Source organism: Loa loa, assembly GCF_000183805.2.
Source record: "Loa loa unplaced genomic scaffold supercont3.50, whole genome shotgun sequence".
Taxonomy (NCBI): domain Eukaryota; kingdom Metazoa; phylum Nematoda; class Chromadorea; order Rhabditida; family Onchocercidae; genus Loa; species Loa loa.
The window spans coordinates 44,180-61,094 of NW_018108230.1; the positions used below are offsets into that span (position 1 = coordinate 44,180).

The 16,915-nt window shown below is 36.6% G+C and overlaps 6 protein-coding genes across 6 annotated transcripts in view; 3 read left to right on the top strand and 3 right to left on the bottom strand.

The window, feature by feature from the left end:
* LOAG_17210 (CBR-IPLA-1 protein) overlaps positions 1 to 5,248 on the bottom strand; it is a gene marked incomplete at both ends in the record, with an annotated part of 5,717 nt that extends 469 nt beyond the window's left edge. Inside the window, 12 exons of the mRNA XM_020449872.1 lie at positions 785 to 955; positions 1,120 to 1,279; positions 1,705 to 1,818; positions 1,918 to 2,046; positions 2,138 to 2,204; positions 2,432 to 2,493; positions 2,685 to 2,864; positions 3,119 to 3,368; positions 3,565 to 3,817; positions 4,002 to 4,169; positions 4,352 to 4,525; positions 4,873 to 5,248. Of these exons, the coding sequence (XP_020306529.1) occupies positions 785 to 955; positions 1,120 to 1,279; positions 1,705 to 1,818; positions 1,918 to 2,046; positions 2,138 to 2,204; positions 2,432 to 2,493; positions 2,685 to 2,864; positions 3,119 to 3,368; positions 3,565 to 3,817; positions 4,002 to 4,169; positions 4,352 to 4,525; positions 4,873 to 5,248 (2,104 nt within the window). The remainder of the gene's footprint in view (positions 1 to 784; positions 956 to 1,119; positions 1,280 to 1,704; positions 1,819 to 1,917; positions 2,047 to 2,137; positions 2,205 to 2,431; positions 2,494 to 2,684; positions 2,865 to 3,118; positions 3,369 to 3,564; positions 3,818 to 4,001; positions 4,170 to 4,351; positions 4,526 to 4,872) is intronic.
* Positions 5,249 to 7,545: 2,297 nt separating this feature from the next.
* On the top strand, positions 7,546 to 8,327 carry LOAG_01829 (hypothetical protein; the record flags this gene model as incomplete). Its single annotated transcript, XM_003137367.1, has 4 exons — positions 7,546 to 7,561; positions 7,713 to 7,917; positions 8,009 to 8,114; positions 8,241 to 8,327. 4 exons carry the CDS (start codon positions 7,546 to 7,548, stop codon positions 8,325 to 8,327), a joined length of 414 nt encoding a protein of 137 aa, XP_003137415.1.
* Positions 8,328 to 11,052: 2,725 nt separating this feature from the next.
* On the top strand, positions 11,053 to 11,433 carry LOAG_17211 (hypothetical protein; the record flags this gene model as incomplete). Its single annotated transcript, XM_020449873.1, has 2 exons — positions 11,053 to 11,148; positions 11,250 to 11,433. The coding sequence occupies exons 1-2, from the start codon at positions 11,102 to 11,104 to the stop codon at positions 11,431 to 11,433; spliced, it is 231 nt and encodes a 76-aa protein (XP_020306530.1). The 5' UTR covers positions 11,053 to 11,101.
* A 690-nt stretch (positions 11,434 to 12,123) lies between these two features.
* LOAG_17212 (hypothetical protein) lies at positions 12,124 to 12,859 on the bottom strand (the record flags this gene model as incomplete). The annotated part of the gene is made up of 1 exon (XM_020449874.1): positions 12,124 to 12,859. The coding sequence occupies one exon, from the start codon at positions 12,857 to 12,859 to the stop codon at positions 12,530 to 12,532; it is 330 nt and encodes a 109-aa protein (XP_020306531.1). The 3' UTR covers positions 12,124 to 12,529.
* A 768-nt stretch (positions 12,860 to 13,627) lies between these two features.
* On the bottom strand, positions 13,628 to 14,407 carry LOAG_01830 (hypothetical protein; the record flags this gene model as incomplete). The annotated part of the gene is made up of 2 exons (XM_003137368.1): positions 13,628 to 13,858; positions 14,150 to 14,407. 2 exons carry the CDS (start codon positions 14,405 to 14,407, stop codon positions 13,628 to 13,630), a joined length of 489 nt encoding a protein of 162 aa, XP_003137416.1.
* A 204-nt stretch (positions 14,408 to 14,611) lies between these two features.
* Positions 14,612 to 16,630, top strand: LOAG_01831 (S-methyl-5'-thioadenosine phosphorylase MTAP; the record flags this gene model as incomplete). Its single annotated transcript, XM_003137369.1, has 8 exons — positions 14,612 to 14,623; positions 14,801 to 15,020; positions 15,174 to 15,233; positions 15,312 to 15,448; positions 15,598 to 15,750; positions 16,025 to 16,108; positions 16,237 to 16,359; positions 16,568 to 16,630. 8 exons carry the CDS (start codon positions 14,612 to 14,614, stop codon positions 16,628 to 16,630), a joined length of 852 nt encoding a protein of 283 aa, XP_003137417.1.
* Between the last annotated feature and the right edge of the window lie 285 nt (positions 16,631 to 16,915).

A 16,915-nucleotide genomic window follows, 5' to 3' on the forward strand; every position in this document is an offset into this window, starting at 1 on the left:
CAACATTGCTATACGTAAATCTTTGCCTATTCTACTTTAATTTATGAAAGAAAATTTCATCAGAAATAATCTGTAAGAAGGAAAAATGCCACTGAAACACAGAGTAAAGTACTGAAAGACTATGAACTGTTTAACACTTGTCATCTTGTTTTATCTTCTCGATATAAACAGTTTACAATAAATGCCGCAATATCGGGATTAGCCCAATAAGTAAAATGGCTTTTCAACACAGACCAGTAACTACGATCAGTAATTTGCGGCTGCACTTGATAATCCATGCGATACGGTAACCCTTGAAAAGAATTTCAAAAAATTTTTAGAAAATATACACTTATAACATAATAATGAGGGCGATAAAGCTTTGATATATAAGGTTAAATTGGTTTCATAAAAAATGTATTCCAATATATCAGGAATGTAGACGTCTTACACATCTTTTAATAGCGAAACTACTAGACGATTGATATAGTCAATACAACCTTCTCAAAAAAGCTGGTGCCTTATAATACGCTAGAATCTGATAGTCAGGCTGTTAGTAAGGTCACATCTGTGTGAAGCCCAAAAGACAACCAAGTTGTATGACTCGGGTTCAAACCTACAACGACCTACAACAATCTACAAATCTATAACGACCCTACAACGGGTCAAAGCTGGTCAAAGAACATTATGCGTTATAAGACTATTTTTTTTCATGTCTATTTGCTTGCATTTCTTACCATCTATCCAATCTTCAGTATATACGATCTGATTAAGATGATTTTTTCAAGATAACATTCAAACCCACTTTCTTCTACAGCGATTTCTTCTATCAATTTCTGGGCTTCATTCAGTTTAACTTCCTCAAAAAATCCCTCGCTAGCTTCTTTCTCCCTTCGGCTGCTTCCAAATTTCCACCAGCTTTTCTTATTATCACCACTTTCTGACGGTGGGGGCGTTAAACTTTGCGGTGACGACCCTAAAATGAAAAATGATTGAAAACAGTTGGAAAATTTAAAGTGAATAATTCCTCACAATCACGAAGTTTAACTTTGCAACAAAAAGGAACGAAACGTGAAAACAATTTGAACCTATCCAAATTCTGTCGTGAAGATTTAGAATCGAATCCGTAAACGATCACACCTGGACTGCTCGGTCGTAAGGCCGATGAATCATCGCTTTCACATTCATCCTCTTCCTCAATTTCTTCGTGATCTTTATCGCCAACAACCGCTATTCGAGCATCTTTTTCTTTTTCAACTTTTTCCTTTATTTTTATCTTCTTGATGTAAGCTTTGTTGATCTAGGAAAGAAGTTTTAAATTTTGAAGTGAAATACACTTTGTTGATCTAAAGAAGAGATTTAAATATGAAATAAAGCGTCAAACAAACAGTTATTGAATAATAAAAGCATGATACATAAGATTATAAGATAGTTAAAATAAGAACGGCAAAACCCAATCATTTCGACTCCAATCATTTGACCTTTAAAGCTGGAAGTAAGGGTATCATTCAGATCAGAGCTAATAAAAAAGTAGTCTATAATAAAATGGGAGCAAGGAACCACCTCCCATTCGACTGGACAACCGTAGAGTTATCTGTTGGTGTGATATAACCACCGTCATCGGTAAATTGGGAACTGCTGGTCCTGCAGAAGCTAAAATGCTACGCATATTCGAATGGAACATATGATACACTTCATAATCAGCTACCGCTAGAAAAAACGCACTTCGGGTGGAAGAAGAGCATAATCTCGCAATGACCGTAGATCGATTGAACTGAATAATTTAATAGGTCGAATTAAACGATACTGTTTATGCACTAACGGTTCCAAGCGGTATGCCTAGAAAAATCGTTGATTGCAAATGAATGATTTTCAATTTTGTAACTGTTTTTCAGATTATTTAACTAAGATGCGACCTTGCAGAATTTAAAAATGTACCACTGGATCATACGGATGAAAAATATTGTATATTCTCTTCAGACTATCGGTTTCAGGAACAAATGTTGTTGAACCTCTCATAATTAAGAAAACAGCAAGAGGCGAGCCAACACAAAACATGTTTCTAACCTGAAACAGTCGATATAAGGAAAGAGGAAATCCACCACTCCAGGTAAAAACAAACGTATCAACTGCTTTACAAATAGATTCGTGAAATGACCTTAAACTTTAGTTTTTGTTTCTGCGTTATGAAAGCGAGTTGAAATCCACCATAAAGTTCCAAAAGTCTGAAAACGAAAGAAGAAACATCTTAATTATGGGAACTTTAGTTAAAAATGGAAAACAGTTAATTTACGAGAAATCCAAGTTGCATGGAGTAAATGATTATTATTAGCAGTGATTTCCTACAACACTAGATCAACTCCTTTTTCGAAAGATCAGTTGAACATATATGCCTAAACTACAAAATAGAAAATGATCAAATATTAGAAAGTGGAGATATAACTACTTTAACCGTGCTTCTTGGAAGCCATTCAATATTTCAGCATGTTCTGCCTTCATCGCCAATTGTTGTTCCTAAAATAACTACGAATGTGATTTATATTCAAGCTAATTTTCTGCAGTCTTATCTGAAATCACTTTTTTAAAATGCTTAGTCCTTACATAAGTATTTACTGTCATCATTTGATAACCAGCAACCTTGCGACGGCAACCTATTTTCTACTCTGCCACAGATAATGAAGGGTAAACATTGAAAATTTGCTCACGATCATTTCAGCCACATATTTGTCATATAAAACAAGAGGAGACCAACAAGTCAGCAGATCATAACACATAACAGAACCAAGTGAGTGAGCATAAATTGAGATCGGTCCATCAAAATCAGGATGATTTTGTACAAACAAACTGTACACGTTATTTAGCGACCGTATCAAACCTTCCATAATCTGAAAATTGAAGATTAATTCCGATAGGCATTCAGTTCTTGCAAGCATAACAGAGAAAGAGAGAGTGAGTAGCAAAACCGTAAAGTTGGACTGGTCAACGGAATTAAAGGAAAAAAATCTGGCAACAGTGAGAAGAAAACAGGGGATCTACTAAAGTACATTTATTTGTTTAGTTTATTTAACGGCAATAAAATACTTCAATTGAATAACAGCAGCATTTAGAGAAGGCATAAAGAGAGAAATAAATTTTTTACATAATTCAAAAGAAATATATAATCGGAAAAACTCAATTCATTTCGATAGAGTGGAGACTGATAATACATAATATCCATTGCCGTCGAATTTAAAGTATTACGCATTGAGGACATCTTTGGCAAAGTGACATAATCGGTAATACCGTCATCTAGAATTAAAGCTGCTCGCCATTCCACTGGTAAAACCATTGGACGAGTTTTCTCATCCGGATAATGCTTATCCATGCAACTATATATAGCTTCACGAACCCTTCAAAGAAAGTTGGAACTAAAATAATTGAACGCTTCTCACTACAGCGTAATGTTATATACACTCATAATCATGTCGGAAGTAAAACAACAATATAGAATAAGTCTGATATTAAGATAAATGTAGAAATTAAAGGAAAAATGACAACAAAAGGTCAGGCAGAGGTCAAAATCATCGACCAAGTAGCAAATCTTACTGATCAGTATTTTTTGCAATTAGATTTTCATATCCCTTCTGGCCAATACCGTGAACGACCAAAATCAAATGTCTGATAATTCGTTTGCCATCCTTCCATTCCGCTTCGTCATAGCCACGTTTCAGAGGAGTTCCCTTACCCCAAGCTATATAACGCAGTAATCGGCTTGTTTTGGAATTGTTATACAACGTGATATCAATAACGGAATTCCACCGTACTTCATATTGATCCTGTAGTTTGAGTTCCGCAAGAACTGAAAACTAGGATAGAAGTGACCAAACTCAAGCGTAATTAGAAGCTTTGTTAAAATACTACAATACTTCCTTCAAAATTTGCACTCTAGCCTCGAGATTTCAGAATCTAAGATCATATGGAAAAAATACTCTCAAAAAATATGCTTTTCAACTCCTCAACAACCACTAATATAAAAAACTAGCTTGGTTTTTTGCTTGACTCCTTTTCTGAGAAAACTGGGGCGTCAGGAATAGTCTGTGAACGAAAAATATGTAAATGATGTGTCTCAATGGGATCTGCCATGCTGGGATCAATTGGCTGTAAATTTTCTGCCAGAAACCATGTGCCCCGACGAATCTCGATCGCGTCATCTAAAAACTTTATTTGATGAATGAAGGAAATTGAAATTAAGAAATGCTGAGTGAATGCGCTGCTTAAATATATGCAATCGAACAAATGAGAAAGTCTGGGAATATGAATTAAAATAAGGACGCCTTAATTCAAAGAAAGTTCGAAAAGACATTTCATTTGCATGGAAAAGTAAATCATAAACCTTTCCAATAAATGGAATTTAACATTGTGAGATCCTCGGCGACTCGATATAACCCATCTAATACTACCACTGATGTAGGCATTTTCATAGTTCGTAAGTAGGATTCGGTAGCCTGATCCAAATCAATTTGCATTTGCTGTCGCCAGTATACTTCCAACAACAACGAATCCACCCCTAAAATGAAATCTGTAAGCAGTCATGGCACCGTATCATTTATTAGGAAAATAAAAATGTAACTGACAAAACTGGTTTTGTTTTTTTTTAGAGGTTGCTCTTTCCTAATATTTCATCCATTACAATTAACAGGAAATCACATAGAAATATAGAATTCAAATGAAACGAAATGCAGCAATGCAGATTATAATATTTCCTAGAAGCTGGAAGGATTGGGTTTTTCAACTTGCATTATCATCCCTTTTTCAAATTCATTTTTAACCTTATGTACCAGCACAAACCCACGATTTTATATTTGAAGAAAAAAACTAATTAAGATTGAAAGTAGACAATACAAACAAATTAACCTTTAAAGGCAGTCCATTTTGTTTCCGCTCCGCTTTTCCGATGAAACCATCTAACTTCAGAACATTTCAGCTCCTCGACCCGACGTTTTTTATGCCGTGGTGGCACCAATGGTGTCCCCAATGGATTATTGATTACCGGAAAATTTCCGATTTGTGTTGATAATACCTTGGACGATAAGATAGTATCATTTAAACCACCAATAGGTGTTGCTGCCACTGACAAATTTTCAATTTTAACAGGAAAGTGTTCGGCAATCGGCGTAGAGTATACGTCATTAACTTGTTCCTTGAGTTCTTTTCCAGTCTGTATTTGATCTTCATCCAGCTGGCTATTTTCGGTCACTTCCTGCGCGACAGTAGCCGTATCCGAACTCATCTAGAACTACAGAAGCTGACATATTAACAAAAAAGAATTAGATATTTAACAAGGCCGTAATGAAAACGCTTTCTCCAGGAAAACCCATTATCGCGAGAGAAGTTTGTGTGCCTTGATTAAGTTGTGAGCTAAGCTGGAGGTGATTTATGCCTTCGGTAAGATCTCCTATGCAAGAAAAGTCTCAATGAAGGGCCAAACAAAATGTACTCACGGTAAAATGAGCTCGCTAAGCTCTGGAAGATGGACTTTACAAGTGAATGGTGGGATTAGTTCCGCGCACGCTATGCCTCACCTAAAAAACCCACTGTGCAGGCTGGAAGGGTACATCCACATTTATAGCGTTTGCAGCAAGCGTGGTAGAACCCTTTCCAAATCTTCATTCGCGAAGCCTAGCCGTGATGAAAGAAAACAGAGTACTGGAAAACAGCTATGCATGTTTTTTCTTTTTTAATTTGAAGTCAAATTAAATTACATTGAATTGTTGTAGTTAGCCCTGATAAACTGAAGCTAAAAATAATACTGCGAAGTTCTGCGTATGAAGCTAGCTAAATTGTACGATTTCCAAATTTTCGAAGTGATAATTACCTAATCAGTTACTACACTGGAACAACAAGCATATTCATCAATAAATCATATGAATGCATGAGAAAGAAGTGCTGCGTTCAAAATCGTTCAGCACATTGGAATGCTAGCAACATAGACAGCAAAGGAAAACAGAACAATTAATCAGTCAACATTCAACTTTTCATTTTCGAGGATAAAAGGACTGTACAAAGATTATTTGTTTGAAAAGCGAAAATTTCTCTCCGCTAAACATTCGTCCCATATTCAACATTGGGCTTTATGGTTCTCAACGGTTCACATCCGCATATGAGTGTATCAGACTAAACTTACTTTTTACTATTCCTGAAAACGCTTATTCAAGAATGAAAGACTGAATCAGCAGATGGTTAATGCATGAATCGTTTGGTTATTCACACGTATATTCAAACGGATGTAAATAAACGTTTTTATAGATGTAAAATGAGAATACCTAACATCAAGAAATTGCGTACTCGCTATTCTGGAACCATCTCCCAACTTACTTTTGCACTACCTTTCCGGTGTTAAAGGACGTAGAAGACGCATTTTTCTGCGAATTCAAGCTACATTGAAAAAATTAGAAAAGACAAAGTCAAAAGAACAAACTTTAGAAGAAAAATTTGAAATACTGAAAACAGGACATTATCTATAAATTTCTATTTTTTGTTATTGCTATACAATGAAGCGTTGAACATAATATGAGAACATTAGGTAATATTTTTTTATTCGTGTTAAAATAATAATGGCAAAGATGAGCAGTTGAAAATCAAACCTTCAACAACACTATTTTATTTTCGAATTCGTCTAAATCAACGTAAATTTTGGTTTTTTTTCTGATAAAAAAACTTAACTCGTCCAAATGCAAAATTTTTTCTTTTTTCAACAAAAAAAATTAATTTTTTTAAGTGAGGGGATTTTTTGATTAGTATGCCAGCAAAGTCCTGATAGAAGCTCAGAAAATGAAAAAATGTCAAACTCACATCTAAAACATTCTTATGAAAACACGATATAAAGAAAGGAATGAGAAATCGCAAAATTGGCAGTTTGTAGTTCTTTCATGTTATACATATTCTGAGCAGTAAAGAGAGCAAATGATTCGGACAAACAATATTTACTATCCTTTCTTGTCTAGAATAGGAAAGCAGAATAGATGAGTAAAAGTATCACTCTTTTATTTGCTTAACGTCTGAAAAAATCAATGATATTGGAAAATGATGGACACTGCCTCAGTTTAGCTTCCGTAGCCAAAATAACTGAAAAAGATAATGTAAAAAGGAAGAGGACGAAGAGATACGTTTTTATGAAACTTCAAAAAAATTATTTCGCAACATATCTTGTACATACAGAATGACTCCACTGATCACGTTAATTCAGTCAATTCTGCTCATAATAATTAAAATCATATCGCAGAGAAAGTAGTAGTCGTATAGTGGAACGTCATACTCTTTTCACGATTCCAACCACTTTATATTATTCGGCATAAACAGTAATATATGTACGACGCTTGTCAAACCTTCATCCGTCTCGCAACTTTTTCGTAAAGATAGCACAGACACAGCACACTCCTTATCATGATGCTATTACAGCCCAGTTTATTTATCATTTATTCATCCTTTGGACCCGGAAACCGTTTCCGAACCCGTTCAGATACTCCATTCCTTATCAAAAATAATGCACTAATGTGAAGTATACATTAGAAGAAAACAAAATGTGAAATGGGACTGAATACTGGTTATTTCTTTACCAAAATACCTGGCACTTAACGGCGTTGACTAATTGGTCTATCTTACAATTAGGGTATGGTAGTTCAATAGTGAATAAAAAGAAAATGTACTTGATCATAGAATATCATGGGGATGAAAGAAAAATGAAAGAAATTTAGAAAAAAATGAAGCAACAAACCAATCTAAAAGTGGTGTGTTGCTGTCTGCGGAAGAACCTCATAGCGCGGAACTATTGCCGACTGACCGTTCTAACAAACATCCAACACAGAAATGCTCCTGGCAATCGTTGATAGCATCCACTTCAATTTCAATTCCAGCTAATGCTGCTCATTTTACAACTAAGATATTCCTTTCTTTTCATATGTAAATATTTGCAAGAATGAACAAGGATGGAAACTGTTCCATGATTCAGCTTATTCATCTGAAAGATGAGATCTACCTGTGTAGTGTGTAGAATTGTATTGAATATAAGGATCAAAGATGGAAAGGCTGTTGCCCTGAAAGGCTCGGTAACGGCTGTGGGGATTGGAATCGACCAAACGGCTATTGATCAACAAAATGTCAATAGTTGTCAATGAAAGAAGCATGGAACTCCAAATATTGTATTTTCTTCCTCTCCTCCTCCTCCTACCTTCACCTCCTCAAAAAAAATCTAATCGGAAAAGCGTCTTAGCATAATTTTTCAGGATGCTCGCAATGTTTCTACCTCCAAAATAAGCCCAGCAGAAATTATCAGCCCAATGGACAAATTTAGTACATCCAGTGGAACATGAACAGACGTAATGAATTATGAAGTAACAATTTTAATATGTAATTAAATACAAATAAGTATCCTTACTGTTTTGCAGATTCTCAAATATACCACATTCCTCAGAGAACGAGAAATCCTCTGATCATATTTTCTGACGAATGCAGCATATTCAGGAAGTGTATACATATCTTTTGGAGGAAAAATTCATTTAAGGCTAAGTCCTATTTTCGCAATAATATTATATGTAAAATAAGTTGAATTTCCCATACAATATACGCCAGAAATATGAATGATAAGTGACACAGTGCTTTATTATGCCGATGCACAGACCGTTGTTCAGACTGGAATCCTCAGAACCTTTGAACCTTAGGTAATAATGAAAACTGAAGTTCGTTCCTTTCCATCACTTTGTCTACCCGATCAAACAGGTTAAATAGGTCCGGGATTAGCTTGCTATGCATAGAAAGAACAAATGGGACAGTCCAGGGATATGTCACTTTGACGAGTTTGCCGCTTTTGATCGGCTTTACCCCCTGTTGAGCGCGATGCGTCCTCCCTCCGCGAGATGTCAGCCGCGGTCGTCTCACTTTTCGTATAAAAATCGATCGACCTTACTATCACTTTGTAATACATTTATTGGGAAAGTTATTGGCTTTAGGCTTAAGATCATCGGTAGGTAATGATTAGGGTTGTGTACGTATGACGTATTTTTTTTAGATCTAAAATTTTGGAAGTAATTTGAGACATAGTCATCTTATATGCATACCAGTGATCTCATCCTTTGTTCATTTCATTCAGGCCAAACATTTCAGAAAATAATTATTATTTTAGTCTAACTGTAAAATTTAGTTTTGACCTCGTAAAACCCATTTCTCGAGTTAGGCTTTCGTCAGGAAGTGTTTTCTGCATATTCCTATAATGAATTGTCACGTAGTGTTAGGGAGTTCTGTTACTTTTAATTCATAGTGCGAAATAGTACGACTCTTGGAGAAATCCATAGACGTCAGTTGTAAGCTTACTAACTTAGCATTGACTCTATTGTTATTATGGGCTATTTCTTTTGTCATATCACATCTTACATTTTTGTATATTCTTACAGGTGCTCATCGTAAACTTTTAGTCCTGTATATACACTTTGTTGGATTTGTCTGTAGTCCAATCTCCTATACCATATATAAACTACGGCATATTGAAATGCGAAGTGAGCTAAAATCTCAGAATGTGTCGTTTTTTTGACAGTTCAAGATAGTACTGATCAAAGTACATCTTGAATTGTATACTTTAGATTATGCTATCTCGAAATGATTTTAAGATCTTTTCAACATACAAAGCTTTCAGCCATGCAAATTATTCCCATCTAGACTTGCATGAACTTACAATTTTTAAACGACAATCCTTCTATTGCGGAAATGTGGCATTCATCATTTAAAAAATACCCATTAAAATAAGTTACGAAAAGGATGACTTCTATGTCTCATGAATCTGTGCATTAAATATATTTTTTATAGGAAAGTCGAAATTGATTTCAGGAAAATTTAATTAAGAAGAACGAAGTTTATTAATTTCATCGTGTAGAGTTTCGATTTTTCTCATACTTGGAAATTTTTCTTTTTTAAATTTTATGAAAGGGAAAATCCCCTATATTTTGTAATTACTTGAAATTAGGAGTTCTTTCATCTTTCTGATGCGATTATAGCTAGAATCAATTAGATATCGATAAATTCGAATTTTTTATTTTGAAATTGCATGAAACCAATGGTAGAATGATATTTTTCCGTCAAATACCTTTGTCCAGATATACATACGTATTTTGAGCATGTTTTGAGTGTATATTCTGTTCATCAACTTCCTCTTGTTCTTCTTGTCCTGCTCTAATGCAGGGTCTGCTTTCCCGGTTGGTGCCATTTTTCTCGATCATGCATTTGATGAGGATATACGCCATTAGTCTTCATACCATACCACTGTGTAGCGTGTCAGATCAACGTTGCTTTGGGCGACCTTAAAGATCGCTTCCCTGAAACGTCGAGGTTATGGCAATCTTGCACACGGGATCTGTCGTAACAAAATGAAGAAAAGATGAGGATTACTGTTCTTGTTAGTAATAAAGCAGTTATGTTTTTGAAAGAATGACTTACTGAATACTGGTTTGTTATGTGTTCGAGGAGTATAACAGTTATCCTTTATTGTTGTTCGAATACCAAATACAATAAAAATAGGTTAGAAGTAATTCCGATTATAGTAGAATGAAGTCCAAACTAATAAAGTAGAACAATGGGAGAAATATTGAAGTAGCAATTCATAAATGGAGAGAAAATAAAGCAAGATCGTGTTGAGTAGAGTTGAGTGATGACGTAGAGAAATTAACATTGAATCCTGTTAGAATTTCTTAGGGTTTATATATGGGATGTGTGAAGAGGAACAATCATTACATATTGACAGTATTCTCACAGGTTCAAGAGAAATTTACATATAAGAATAGTTTTCTTTATAAAAAATTGCGTATTTTATCTGATGTATAGCATTCTCACCATATTGTATACAAGACTTTGCATGGGATAAAGCCTTTACAGATTAGTTACCAGATGTGTAAAAAAAAGCACTTTTAGAAGATCTGAAGATTAGATAGCTGACTCATAGCTTTAAGCATGAGAAAAAAATAAATGTAAATGGGATGTATTTGAATGAATGATTCTATGATGCAGCTATTTCGGTTTTTCCAACAGCATCATTGCTGGCTCGAAAGAGTGGCCACACCATCTGTAATGCGACTCACGTAGCTTGTCAGAAATCGGGGCGATGCCGAACCACTGTCGAATGTTGTCATGTGTACGTGGTCGAGGCGCGTAAGACCAGCAATCCACTGCAGCATCTTTGTTTCCATCACATTAAGGGATGGTCTAATTCCCTGGTCGCAGGTCAACACTTGGCCCATAAATCGCTACAGGTCGGGTCACAGAACGGTAGATCTTCGACTTCAGATGGTCGAGTGTGCTCTTGTCGTATATGACACCAGTCGTGGAACGCCATTTCGACCATGCAGAGTTGACACAAGTGGTGATTTTCAGAATAAGGCTACCATCAGAAGCAATTGTCGACCCAAGGTACTTGAACGCGTTTGTTCGAGGTAACTCAATGCCATTAATTTTGATGGATTCAGACTCGCTTACATCGGCTGACAAGTACACGGTTTACTGACGTTCAGACGAAGGCCAAACTGGGCAGTCGATCACTCCAAGCCTGCACTTGCTGTTGAAGCTCGTCTTTGCTATTGGACACCAACATCATCAGCATAGAGCAGTGTCCCGAGCAGGGACTTCTGCAGGTGCATTATGACAGCATTCATAACAACGACGAAAAGGAATGGAGACAGAGCTGAACCTTGATGCACCCCTATAGGCGCACCCGGTCTTTTGAATCGGTATAGAGGATTCGAATCCAGTCGATAAGTTCGATAGCGTGCCATCGTAGAGGATACCAGATGACATATGAGAGACGCGATCGAAAGCTTTCTCCAAATCTATAAAGATAAAATGCAAACTTTTTGTTTTTCGCAACGCTTCTCAGCAAGAAGTGAACATGAATGGCACTGGTAGTACTGCACGAGTGGTGTTACACTGGTTGTTGGAGAACTGAACGATATCGCGAATGCGCGCACCAATAATTCGTTCAAAGACCTTTCTGGTATGAGAGAGCAAGCGATTCGGCCGGTAGTTTCCATAGTCGGGAGGGGGGCTGCCTTTGGAATAGTCGTGCTTTCATGCCAGTCAGCAGCTGTTTTCTTCGCGATAATCTGATTGAAGAATTGCGTTAACCATTCAGCGGCGTACCAAAATTTTGACTTCCACACTCATCGAACGCACCAGTTGCTTTGCCGGATTTCATCCGTTTCAGTCCTGCCTCAATTTCTCCATCCATGGCTGTACGGAGCCATAGGTTGGGACAGCTTGGGGAATAGGGTGGATGGTACACACTTTCTCGAATTTCGCACCATTTTTCACTACATTTTTGGTCCACAAGAAGATGGTCTCGTTTGTCATTGATGTCGTAAAACTTCGACATCTTCGGTTTTTCTATGACGGGACTTTATTAGTGGGTAGATAAAGCGTTTGCACTCTCGCGTACCGAGAGTTCCTTTCCTGTTGACCTCGTTATAGTAAAAGTAAAGCTTTCATTACAGTAACTAACAGCTTGTTTTGCGGCTCTCTTCACTTCATAGTATTTCTGCTAGTTGTCGGTGTCTTGTTCTCGAGAAAGGCGTGGTAAAACCGCTTGTTCTCGTGCACCTTCGCCTTCACTTCGTTTCTCTATGACCATGTATGCTTGTCGGTTCATAGCTTGACGGTCGTGACTGAAGGCAGTTGAAGGTACGACATCATGGCATATTCGTGTTCTTTCAATCACCACCACTTGATATGTTTCAGTCCGCATTGTTCTTTGTGCTTCCACCTCGGTGATGTGGACTTTAACCTTATGGAGCAAATCAGCGGTCGATGTTGCGTGGCAAAGCACGACCTTTGCATCGGTGACAAGGATTTGGTCGCGATGATAAACCATGATGAAGTCTTCTGAGTTTTGCTGTTACCGCTGTAAAATGATATTAGGTGTGACTGCGTTGCTGAAACTTCGTGTTTGTAATGACGACGTTGTTCGAGTCTGTTTTTTTCGAGTATTTAAGAATGCGCTTGCCATCAGCATTTCTCATCCCGTATCTGAAATCTATATCCATCCCTTGTCGAGCCGACATGGCCATTCAAATCTCCCCAACGACTATGCTTTTTTCTAATGGTATTTCTGTTGGGAAATTGTTTTTCTGCTGAACTCGTTCTTGGCGATATAGATTTAATCGGGATGTATTATGCACAATATTACTAGTTAACAACAAAAAGGGGTGATCAATATGTATGTATATTACACGGTGAATTGGTAAACAGTGATGAGTTATACAAAAAGCAAGTAATATGATCAACTAACAAATTCCTTGTCGTTGCCTTCGATAATAATTTTACTGTCGATTCGTTGATAGATCGTTGAGTTGGGGATATGTTACGGGAAATGTATTTAGCGAATAGAATATCGTCGTAGTTTGTTGTCCAGTGGTGGCGGAGAAGATTTCGTTGTAGTTCAGTCGTGGAGAATAAGCGTGGAGGATGTATCGTTTGCTCGATTGTAAAAACACTAACTCCTTTTGGATTTTTCCAGATATATATATATATACATATAAGAATTGGGGAGAAGTTTTGTTAGCTCCATCGGAGTTATCATGGTGGTATGGCTAGTCTTTGGCATTGTTTTACGCTGTCCATTGTTAGCTTAACATCCTCTTCATTGCTTTGATTTTACTGACAAGATTTCGTCACCCCGTCTGTTGGATATTGTGGAAATTTTATTTGAACATAGCTTTAATTTCGGTAATCCTACAGAAAATTTGCCTTTCGGAGTTTTTCCGACAACTTCTGCGGTCTCCTGCTGTAATAGTCTCCAGAACTCATCCTCGTCCTGGTTAGAATACCCAGTCTGAGGCGCATATGTTGAGATTATGTGGTAACGATGTTCCTCAATGACTGACAATCTTCATTAGTCGGTCATCGAGACGCTGCACTTCAGCAATTGAATCTCCGGATCGTTGCGAGACAATAATTCCTATGCCACTTCTGGTCGTTGAGCTCCGTTGTAGATGATCTTAAGTCGTTGTAGATACGTACAGGACCATCCTATCTTTTTGGACTGCACACAGATCGATACGATGATACTCAACTGCCGCAGCCAACTCACACGACCGACCCGTCAATGTCTTGATAACATTATGGGATTTCCGGATTACTTGCATCAGAGACCCTTGCATACCTTTTCCCACTCATCGGGTTTTATGAGTAGGTGTCGGTTCCTGCAAGCGCTGTAGTTTTTTATACGAAATCCATGGTCACTATTTTTATACGATGTAACATTGGTCATCCAAGACCGGCCCGTCTTGGAAAGACCTATCGCCAGATCCAGTGAAACACAACCGGTCTGTAAAATGTACAAATAAATAAATCGATATTTTAACACTAAATTTTTAAATTTACATGACTGTTCGTGGTTTCTTTGTTCTTTGCAAGCCATTTTTGAGCAAAACTGTTGAGGAACAAAGTTTATATCATTTCTTTAGCTTTATTTTGCAATTTTTCGAACTGCGCAGAAGTTTGAATCTCATTTCTATTTTTTTCGTACCGCATATTCATTCATACTTTGTCCGTCGCTGTGAATATGTTAAAAGAAGACAACGATTTTAGATCTGTGCTGCTTCAGAGATATCAGTAATTAACAATGGACTTCAAGGTTACCAATTTATTTCATATTTAATCTTTTTTGAAAATTTTGAGTCATAATGAAGTTTTTGTTTGGTCCGAATTACCACATATAAGAAATATCTCAGGATGCATTTTTCAAGTTTCTGTAACTGCACAGATGCTTTCTTTATTAGCTGGAGTAAAAACGAATGAAAGAATTCTTTAGATTGGAATTATCGGAGGAACTGGTCTTGAGGACCCAAAAATATTTAGCAATACAGAGAAACACAAAGTGAGTACACCATTTGGTTCTCCATCAGATGTTCTGATCGAAGGGAAAGTAGACGATATCACTTGTATTCTTCTGTCACGTCATGGTCGTGGACATGACATATCCCCAACAAATATTAATTATCGAGCAAATTTGTGGGCTCTTATGCAACAGGGTAGGATTTTGTTGCACTGTTATTGTATTTGGCTAGAAAGTTATTGATAACTTTTCAGTATTATCCGATAATTTGAACTAATTGTAAATTTTTGAATTTACATGATTATTCATTCTTTACCTTCTTAAACCTTTACTAACAAAATCATTTGAGGAGCAAAGGTCATTCTGTCTACTGCGGCATCTGGAAGTTTAAAAGAAGAACTCACACCGGGTTCATTTGTGTTTTTGGATTCCTTCATTGACAGGTGAAAAAAGCTTTGCTTTTCATTTATTTTGGTACATTTATCAGTTCTATATGTTCCTAATCTGTTGTTTGATTTCGGAACTTTCAAACGCGAAGTAACATTCCATGATGGTAAGGATGGCCATCCAAAAGGTGTCTGTCACATTCCCATGCACCCTGCATACAATGAGAAACTAAGACAGGTATTCTGTTTTTAAAAAGAACTTGTGTTTAATTTGATAGTGCCGAAGAGATATCGGAGGTTTGGTATGGAAAGTAAGAAGCATTTCTTTGACAAAAGCTTAACTTTGACAAGCCACTTCTTACTCTCACTATGCTTATTTGGTTTTAGGTCCTGATCTCATCCGCAGAAGAACTCAAATATAAGTTTTTCAAAACCGGAACTGCACTATGCATCGAGGGGCCGCGATATTCTTCTCGAGCTGAAAGTGAAGTGTATCGAGGCTGGAATGCTGATATTATTAACATGACTGTTTGCCCAGAAGTAAGTTTTGACAGTAATATTTTGTGCAATCTGCCGTGTCAGATGTGAGTTTATATGTATCCCAATCGACCAAATCTTTTCGTCTAATCAAATGAGATTGTATATAGTGACAGATTTTTTTTAGCCAACAATTTGTAGTTTTCTTGTTCGAATCACGTGTTTCGTTTCAGTATAAATGTTCATTTTGTAGAAATTCAAAATAGGTTGAATGTACTCGAGTTTTTACGTTCTGCACTGCATAAATTATGTGTCTTTATCCATTATTTCTTATTAGGTTTATCTGGCAAAAGAATTGGGTATTCCGTTTGCAACAACTGCTATTTTAACGGATTATGATTGTTGGAGAGATGGCGAGAAGGTCATATTTATTCTGTCTTGATTTTGACTAGGAGAAAGCGAGACTAAGAAGATTGAGAAAAGGGATTTCTGAACTATCGGAACAACATTTTGTTCAGCTGCAGTACTTTGAATTTAGTCGATTTTAAGGTATCGGTTCATTTGGTGGATCAAAGGATGCGAGAATGTTCGGATAAAGCTAAAACTCTCTTCGTTACAGCAATCAAAAAAATTGGAGCAATGCACTGGGATGATGAAATAATGGAAGCTAAGGTTTTTTATGAATTTTGCTGAAATCATTAAATATCTTTTTCCCTTAAAGAATTTCTTCACTCTATCGTGAGAGAAAATCCCAGAATATGCTAAGGCAGTAACGTCTTGACCTATATCATGTATAATAATACAAGACATTCGCTGGGTAGCACTTTATCATATATTTTAATGCATTGCTGGTTTAGTCATGAATTTATGAGTGTTCCAGAAAACAGCTCGAGCGGGGGTGATGGTTGACGAGCATGTAGTCTTCGATCATTTGAAATATTAAACTCAAACTGGTTTCTAAGGAAATACCCCTTTGATTTTTGTCATTTGATCCTACACACAGAAATGTTATTGTGATATAAGTCTTAATCTTTAATTTGCTTAAGCTCCATCTGCCGACTTTCACTTGCATTTTGGAAACGATTGCTGTCCGAAGTTCCACGTGTATCATGTAAAGATGGCACATGTGAAACTTCATTTAACCATCAGCATCACTTTAATCTTTTGCATGATATTGTGATGACACCTTCGAAGTAAGAATTGAATAAGATTTCTGAATAAGACAAAT